General features: G+C 40.2%; 1 protein-coding gene across 11 annotated transcripts in view; it reads right to left on the bottom strand.

Moving 5' to 3' along the window:
- Positions 1 to 1,582: 1,582 nt before the first annotated feature.
- LOC145502336 (sushi, von Willebrand factor type A, EGF and pentraxin domain-containing protein 1-like) overlaps positions 1,583 to 9,484 on the bottom strand; it is a 39,772-nt gene continuing 31,870 nt past the window's right edge. For 6 of the 11 annotated variants that reach the window (XM_081481610.1, XM_081481611.1, XM_081481609.1 and 3 more), the window contains 3 exons: positions 8,117 to 8,302; positions 6,919 to 7,107; positions 4,604 to 6,125 (listed from right to left, as the gene is read on the bottom strand). In XM_081481610.1, coding sequence (XP_081337736.1) covers positions 5,809 to 6,125; positions 6,919 to 7,107; positions 8,117 to 8,302 — 692 coding nt within the window. In that variant the 3' untranslated portion in view covers positions 4,604 to 5,808. Of the gene's footprint in view, positions 1,865 to 2,224; positions 6,126 to 6,918; positions 7,108 to 8,116; positions 8,303 to 9,484 lie in introns of those variants that run through there. The other 5 variants (XM_081481603.1, XM_081481614.1, XM_081481612.1 and 2 more) reach the window with 5 other exon arrangements.

Here is a 9,484-nt window from a genome sequence, read left to right as displayed (position 1 = left end):
CCATGCTAAGGTTACATTCACCGCCGATACCTACCGAGTGGAAAAGATAACTCCATGCCCAGATGGAAAGCACGATATAGTGAAAGCACAACAGCCAGTTGAGATACACTTCGATGATGGCGTGACCGTTATTCAAGACAGATACTGCAGGAAATGCGGCCAGCATTTCTTCAGCGGCGGTGACCCAAAGTACGAGCTCTAAAATCTTTCGGCGTACAAGCAGTAGTAGAACTGTTTGAGAAAGCTGTCAAACGAACTTTTTCTATGCGCAGCTTGATTCGAGTGTTGAAAAGTTGTGTTTGTTTGAATAGATTGAAACCCTTTTCAAAGCAATTTATACTTTTAAAAAAGAACTATTTTATCATTTTGAAAAACTCAGCCAGCAAAATATGCGACCAAAAAGATCCAAATTCGGTGCTATCACAGAATGTGGACTATTTTGAATGCGTATATGTTGTATGTAGGATCTATATTTTAGAACTTCTTGTCCCGCCAACTCAGTGAGTTGTCTCGTCAACTGGCGGCTGATATGGAGGTAAATTTCCCGGAAAAAACCGACAGGTTCTCCTGATCGTAGATGATTAAGTTGGAAACTGTATTAAAATGAAGTTACAACTTAATTAAAGCTGTATACTTTCTGGCTCACTGGTCTACAACCATAAGTAAGTAAGTAAGTAAGTAAGTAAGTAAGTAAGTAAGTAAGTAAGTAAGTAAGTAAGTAAAGCTTTATTTTAACAGGGTGGCCCTTATTATATTCTACTTTCGACAACGATGCAAACAACAAGACAGTGACGTTTTGGTTTCATTTATTACAAAAAATTAAGTATCGACAAAATCTACTCTTTTATTTGTGTTGTCATTGTTAGTGAATGTCAAATGTTAAATGTCTATACTTTGAATCTCAAAATCCTGTATTTCTTACGATCAGGCCTCGGCTCACTGAGCAGGAATCAAAACATAAAAATTCCCTTTCTTCCTTCAATTCAAAGCTCTGAATCATTGAATTAGAGCAAACCGAAAAGGTTCCTCCTTGTCAAGCGATTGTTCGACACTCCTCCAACTTGGCTATTTGTGAAGTTGTGTCCTAGTCCATTTTCCGTAAATTCTTTCCTTGGCCATTACTGTCAATTGTTCGTTCTATTGCTGACACCATTTTCACTGAGCTGCAATAGCCTTAGACAGAAGCGGCTGCAATGCCGGTTGCATTGCAGCGACTTGCTTTAGTTGGTCGAGTGTCATAAACACCATTCCTGTAGCCATTCGACACTTTGAGCACACAGTCACACTGCTTTTTATCCACATCTGTTTTCTTATCTCCACGGCTCCTTGATCTTTGCTCGAAGACACAGTTATTCCTAGAAACCTGCTTTTGTCCGTGGTGACCCATTTGACGGAGCTATGCACGGAAATCGTGACAACACTGAAACCTTCCTCACGAAAATCGTGTTGATGATTCGGGCAGCCATGCGTCTGACTTAACTGCACAGCTACACCAAATACGATCGACACTAACACCATTCGCAACACCTTCCAGCTGACGTGAGATGTTTCTTTCATTTTACAAACTAAGGTTGTTGACAATAGACTACTTTTAATACGATTTCTGTTTTAGCTGCAGCGATAGTGAAACGAGACCTCTTATGACGTCATCTAAAGGGAAATTTCCCGCGATCTCTGATTGGTCGGCTTTGTCAAGCCCGCATAGAGGCCCTCGTTAGGGGCTGTGTGCGGTTGAAGGACCGGGGGAAGAGTCTCTATGTCCGCCATCTGAGTTTCAAACCCTTTCAAGTCGCAATTTCGGATTCCGGAAAGCTTTGATTTTGGCTAGGTAGCGAGAATCTATCGACACTGCCAGAAAGAGCACCTAAAAATTAATCAAATGGCCAAGTTTGAGAGTCACATCTTGCTAAATATCGAAACTATATGGTTCTCCAAAATCGGGAAATGACACAGACGTTAATTTGTATGACTGAATGCTGGCAAGTCGCTGCCTAATTTTAAAAACGCCAATGTTGTTGTCCATTTTGCTTTGTCGCAATTTTACGTGAGCGGTACCGTCATTCGTCGTTATTACAGCTCCCCTATGTCTCCGTTTTAGAGTCGTGTCGCCTGTCGGTGGTTAATGGTGGACACTTACTTTTCTTGTGTCATAATGTCTCGTCCATTATAGGAATCACATTTCATCTCGATAGATGGGTTTAGTAAAGCATTAAGTCCAGCTTACCTGAATGAGATATTGTAGAAGCCTTTACGCTGTTGTCATAACTGGCTAACTTTAAAATATAAACTGTGCAATTAGCAGCAAAAAACTAATTCTTCCATATGCTCTCATGGTTGCTTTGGAATGTTCGCTGTGTAATGTAAACTGGGATGAAGTCCGAAGATTTACATCAAGTGAGGGCTGTGAGACAAGACTGGGGAAAAGTGGGGGGCAAAAGTATTTTTAGAACGACTGTAGCGTGACGTATTAGGCTCAGTAAAAAGTCACTTCATTCAGTGCTGAAACGACGGGGTCTCTAAAAACGTCTGAGAATACCTGCAAATAAAGTTGCTGTAGTAGTATAGTACTCTGCTAACATTCGTTCGCGATACTCCCATTCAGATGTCGTTTCAGTGTTTTCAGTTAGAAATGATACAGTACTAGCCCGCGTGTAAAGAACCAAGTGCTTTAAGAACCTGCGGGCAGAAATTTTCCACTATGATTTTAATACCCAAAAAATACAAGAACCTGATTAGCCAAGCAAGATCAAGCAGCATACACTACATATACATTTTGTAACCAGTTGTGCTATGCTTATCATAATATAGTTGTGAATTGTATTAGTTATTATTTGTAAATTTTATTAGTTATTACTAGTTACCTCAGCCTCATTGGCTGCCAGTAATCTTTGTAACCTGCATTACTAAATAAAAGCGATGATGAAAATAATGATGAATAAATATTCTATATTTAAGGACCAATCCCAAGTTTATTTATTTTTTCTGGTAATTAACAACTATATCTCCTTCATAGAAATTAAGAAACTAATTACGAACTTAATTAGTCTAATTTGCCACTAACTTCCCCAAAATAAAACAACGTATTTTGCCTGAGTTCAAAAACCATAGGTTCTTACACGCGGGTTTTTACTGCAATCATTTTCCGAGTGTCTGGATGGGATGCTGGAAAATCAGTTATCAGTTAAAGTTTCGGTGATTTCTCAGCTATCAGTAAATTTTTGCAGATCTCAGATCTTACCTGTCATTTAGAAACCGAGTCATTGCCCAGCTGACAGTTAAAAGTTCTACCAATTCTCAGTTATCGGTTAAACCTCATCCAGTCCCTCATTGTCGTCACCAGAGGATCAGACGAACACTGATGAACTTCAATCCTGGTCTTGAATTGCCATGGTGCCAATTACCATAACATCATTGTGGTTGGCATTTTCCATTACTTGTGTAGCAGGGGATTTTTCCCTGCTGGAGAGTTAAGCAAGAGTTGAGCGAGAGGCGGCCTGCTTCTAACCAAGATCTCTATAACTAGTGGATCAGGACCTCGCTCAAGGAACAAGTCATTTTATTTGTGGTCTTTTCTCATGCAGTTACATGCAGAACTCGAAGATTTTACTGAAAGGCTATTTGTCATATATGGTTTGCAGCCAATAGCATTTGAACAGTTCAACCTAGGTTACATAATAGAGTAACTCTCGAGTGTCGTATCTTTAGAACTTTATCTCTGTGGGCTTGGTTCTAACAGTAGGTTACAAACAGCTGTGTGATTGGCTTTACGATCTCAACATCGTGATTCTTTCTCATCAGAGAGAAATCTACGTTTTACTAATACATGTCCCGTAACATTTGCTTGCCACCAGGTACGGCCATTTCGACTCCAAGCTAACTGGACTGGGAGCCAATGACGTCTTCCTCGAAAAAGTTGACTGAAGACGCCTTTATTGGTGCTCTGTGAACGGCTGAAGTTCAGTATATCACTGCAAATAACTAAAGAAAAAAAATTAGCGCCTGTAAAGCTAAACAATCGTGAAAGTGAGGAAAATGGAAGAAGAAAAAGAAGAAGACGAGGAAGAAGAGGAAGAAGAAGAAGAAGAAGAAGAAGAGGAAGACAAAGAAAAACAAGAACAAGAACAGGAACAAAAATAATACCAAAGCATGAAAAAAACTTAAATAACTATGAAGATTATGTCTTATTCAATGTAGAATATGCATTTTAACTCCAACGAAACATCCGGGATCTTTACGAACAGAGAATTTCTTGATGTCAAAACTGACTACAGCTCGGTGTGACACTTCAACGACACTTTACGAGGAAGAAAAATTGATACTCTGCAAAGCCAAAAAATAAAAAAAAGAGTTAATACATTGGCACAAAGCTTGTCATAAACGGAAGATACCTGTTGTAAGAGTAAGGAAGTATACACTCATATACACTGTGCAAAACCAGGAAAATAACAAGAGTCGATACATCGACACAAAGCTTGTCATAAACAAGAGATACCGGTTGTTATCAGTTTCAGTGACTGGCAGTCTTTACACCAGAGACGCATTAATCCGTCCTAATGGATTGTGCGTCTACTGTTTTATGCGTCTAGGACGAACTAAGTATCTGTTCGAGTTGCACAAGAAAAGAAGATAGTTAGCCTTGACGCCGAATTATCTGTCTTCTGCCTCACTTCAGTCAGTGCAGACACGTTAAAACCTCCGAACGCATAATTCGTCTGATGCTCGTCTTTTACATCCAGACGGATTACCCGTCGCGGCCAAGACGCACTAAGGCAGATAGTTCGTCTTGACGTGTAATCGCTCTTGTGTCTGTTTTTATACTGAGACGCATTACCAGACCGTTCGCGCTAAAACTCTCGCCCAAGTCCGTCTAGACGGAATGTGTCTCAAGTATAACAAAGAGCCAACAACAATGAATGTATCGCTAGTGAGCCTCATCTCGAAGTACGCTAGCTGCGAAATAGAGATCCATTGACGATATCATCTAGAGCGACGATCATATATCGATCTAAAATCTCTCTTCGATCTGCTATCGATTGATCCATGCATCTGTAGAATGCACAAGATCAACCGCAAAGCCTCAGAGGCAACGACTGAAGATCGACTTTTGCGATCTTGCAGTCGAGGCGAACGAAATGGCTGATTGGCGATGTTGTATCCATTGATTAATGATCCAAGATCGCCAAACAACACGAGAATAATTGTTTTGTACATTAAGCAACGGGTTGACACTGGAACTTCACAAGTAGAAAATAATCAAATCTCGAAAGAGATGACATAACCGACTAATTCAAAACGTGAAATGAATAGCACGGTTTCTCTTAGACAGTACAACGAGAAAAAATAAATGATCAGTGACAGATGCAGGTTAAAACAGTGCGGTATTATGGAGTCGAACAAATATCGAGTCAAAGCTGCATTAATTGATTGATCTGAAAATATGAAGAAGGTCTAATTTAAAAGCGTGTAATGATCTGAGCCCATGCTCCGTTTAATACTTGCCGTAATTAAGGCCTAAAAATTACCGAACAGATATTCCATTCTTTTCCACTATATTTAATAATTAGGTTATGAGCTCGAGATTTCTATCACGCTAATTCTTCTAGTATAAATCTACTAGTCGTTCAAAACTTTGGAAATTACCGCTGTAACAAATGCTGACAAACACGTTATGTTACATGTAATCTTTGCCACGATTGTTACGATCTAGCGCGGGAGAAAAATTGCGTGTTAATGACTGGTTGAGGAAACAAAAAAAACCTTGGCGCTGATTGGTTAACCAGGCTGCATTAGTGTTATTCAAATACAAAACTAGAAGTAGACACAAAAAAGAAATTTTAAATTTGCAGACACTCGAAGATCGCTTCTTATTCCACCAATCTCTAGTAATAAATTAGACATATGACTTGGTGATATTAATGATAAACCGCTTCTACGGGGAATACCTGTGCAGGCGAGATCAGTTCCACTCCAGGTTCCATTTTCTGTACAGCTTCTAACCACTGAACCTTTCGCTTCAAATTTTTCATCACAAGAAAACCTGCACACGGTACTGTATAACATCTCTGTTGTATTACATCCCAATAGCTCGCCATTGGTTGGTATTGATAGCGTCGGACATGTGACAACTAAATGGAAAATACATGTAAATGAATGATTAATTAATTAATTGTAAGACTGGCGAGTCACATCGTGTTGTTGTTGCCAAACAATGTCAGGAAAGAAAATGTAACACAGCCGCTGTCAAGATGATCTGTAGTGACCCTAACGTCGATTAAAAATGAACTAACATTTTAGCTACGTCGAAGCTCGCAAAAATCTAACGTAGTTTATCTTATGTATCTGTTGCTATAAACCTATTTCTCCAGGGTTTATTAATTTTGTTATTCTGCAAGCAGAGGCCCTTTGACCTTCCTAGAGAGGATCTATTCTCGCAGGGTAATCAGACGTAAAGCTAGCTCCCCTTAGTAAAGACTTGTGTCCATCAAACACACCCGCAAACAGAAGAGAACTTGCCCCCGGAAAAACTCCTATAAAAGTTGCCCTCTGCTTGTTCTGCCCCATACGTCAAGATCAGAAGTTTTGCCACATCTCATCCTGCCCGTACTCAAAGAGAAACCTACAACAATTAATTACATTTTCACGTCCCAAATATGGAAATACACATATCTGATTAGTCGTGTCATTGTTGTTTATTCGCTGATAAATTTTGATCGCGCGCATTTTTGCATTGCAAATTGCTCTGGAATTTTAGCTTAAAAAGTCTTGTAGGCTTTGACCTACTCTCCTATAATAGTCTCTACTTAAAGAATTACACTACTAGTCCTTGTTTTCGATGAGTTATAGTCCACTAGACCTCTCCTCTTTGAGCATCGCGCATAGAAAACTAGATAAAGTTATTTCATCCTCCCTTGCACGTACTTTGGCAAGAAAATTCTCCTCCACTCCAAAGTCCATTCTGCTGGCATCTTCGTACGCTAGAACCAATGGCCTTATAGCCGTCAAAACACGAGAATCTGCAGATAGTGTCGTGTGGATACTCTGATGAATTCCCAGTGCAACCATATCGTACGCTATTAGCGGGTGAAGGTAGCGAAGGGCAAGTGACAACTAAAAAAACAAGGTGAGAATTAAAAAGAGCCAATGGATCTTTTGCAGCAACTGGTCACGTGGTAGATAATACGCAATTCTGAACTTCAAAACAGATACAAGGGTCCAACATAGCTTAGGCGGGATACAGAATGAGAGTGAAAATAGACAAGAGCAGGATTTGCTCATTTTGACAGGCATGATACCGGATAGTTTTGAAACTGACGACGGTATGAGGGATGTAAAACAGAAAATTGCAGGTTACAGACATTCTGCGGAGAACTGCAACTCTAACCAGGCGGGCTCGGCATAAACATTCTGAGTGGGGCGGGATGACGGGAGTTTTGATAAGCCAAACATAGTGGCTGTATACGGGCTTGAAAAAGCCCATGTTGCAGCCTGTAATTACGACAGTCCCCAAAATAAAACGACTTCAAATTGTCAAACTTGATGTTTCTTTGTTTTGGTAAGAGTTCATCGCAACCAGCGTGCAACTCCTTAGCTTACTAAGCCTATGTCACGGCAGTTTTACAGACCGTTCTATTTTTAGGCTTCTTTATCCGCGAAACAGGTCAGTTTTGGTCCACATGAGCGCGCAAGGGTAAGGAAAGAAATCACATCTTCCGGTTAAATGATGACGTTGGGTCTGAATTCGCGGTAAATTAAAACTAAAAAAAGATCGGTCTGTGAAAACGCCGTGACAGGAATATGGGGTAGTTGCACGCTACTTCTGATAGTTTTGGTTATTCGGGTACGTGGCTTGTCATAAAGAATACTTGCTTTTGTGCCACGTGACCGTATTTGTAAAAGACCCATTGCTTTGCACTTTATTAAGAGATAAAACAAGCCACGCGCTTTGCGACTATCGAAGCTATTTAGTCAGAGCCAAAGAAATAAAGACTGACTGATATTTTATAACAATAAAGTAATCCTCAAGAAACAATTAAACCCTAAGGGTGGCACTTATTTGTGGACAGAAGATTATAGCAGTCAGAATTTGCGCAATTATCGCAGAGTTTTAGGAACATACTTTGACAAGTGAAGTCTTGTCCACTCCAAGTTCCGTTGTGTTGACATCTCCTTGCTTGAGACCCAGACCCTATATATCCATCATTACACGAGAACTGACAGACCGTATCATAATACATTGTTGCATTCACTGGACATCCAAGTCTTGTACCATTGGACGGTGCAGACAACGCTGGGCACGTGACCACTGCAATGTGAAATAATATAGTAAGTAGTTATTATAATCTTCGTGGGAGGCGCGTTGGCCTCATGGTTACTGCGCTGGTCTCCGGATCAAGCGGTCCGGGTTCGAGCCCTGGCCGGGGACATTATGTTGTGTTATTGGGCAAGACACTTAACTCTGACAGTGCCTCTCTCCACCCAGGTGTATAAATGAGTACCGGCCAACTTAATGCCGGGGAATAGAATACCAGCCAGGGGGAGTAGAAATACTCCCAGTAACCTCGTACTATGGAAACCAGGATTAGCTCCGACCCGATTGGCCACTTGACTCGTATACAGACTTTATTAAAATCTTCATTGGAATACATACTTTGACAAATGGAGTCTTGTCCACTCCAAGTTTCATTGTGTTGACATCACCTCGCTTGCTATATATATTGCTATATATGTATATTGCTATATATTGATGAATGGTCTCTTGGAAAATAGTGAATTTTGTTTCCCTCGAATCTCAGGCTTTCCCTAGACGAAGTCGAGAGAAACATTGAGAATCTCGGGAAACAAAATTAACTGTTCCCCTCGGGACCAGTCATTAAGTGTTAATTGTATAATTGTATTGGGAAAATTATATAAGTCTATACGTTGTTTAGTTTTCGAGTTTAACTTCACATCTGGGTATTGTATTGTTCCACACTCCAGGATGTTGGTTGCCAGGGGCAACACACGTGACTGTTGACAATCCATTCAAACGATAGCCAATTGTACAAGAAAAGTTACATTGTGCTTCATAATGATTATCACAACTGCTCATGCGCAGTGGACCTCCTTGGTCTACTGTCAGGAACGTGCAGTTGTTGACTGAAGATTAAAATGTAACTGACAATTAATAAAAGATTAACTAGGGTATGAGTAGAGCAGACAGATAGATAGACACCTTTATTTAAAAGTAAAAAAAAAATTAAATGTAAATTTTCAGGGTAGTCCCTTCAGGGAGCTTACAAAGCATCTCTGCTATCAATAGGAGCCCTCAAGCTATTAGCTAACATAATAACGATAACAACATTTTTTTTCTAAACACGATCCTCCTGGCAACATTGGCATCACAACAGTAGTGCACACTGAGCACGTTGTCGCCCAGCAACCGCAGCACGCGTAACCCCGGGTGCGTTACCATATAACAAAGACGAGGTACTCGTCCGAAATTTTG

This window comes from Orbicella franksi, chromosome 11, assembly GCF_964199315.1.
Source record: "Orbicella franksi chromosome 11, jaOrbFran1.1, whole genome shotgun sequence".
Taxonomy (NCBI): domain Eukaryota; kingdom Metazoa; phylum Cnidaria; class Anthozoa; order Scleractinia; family Merulinidae; genus Orbicella; species Orbicella franksi.
Note: the sequence above shows the minus strand (reverse complement) of the source record. Positions and strands in the feature narration are given on the sequence as shown.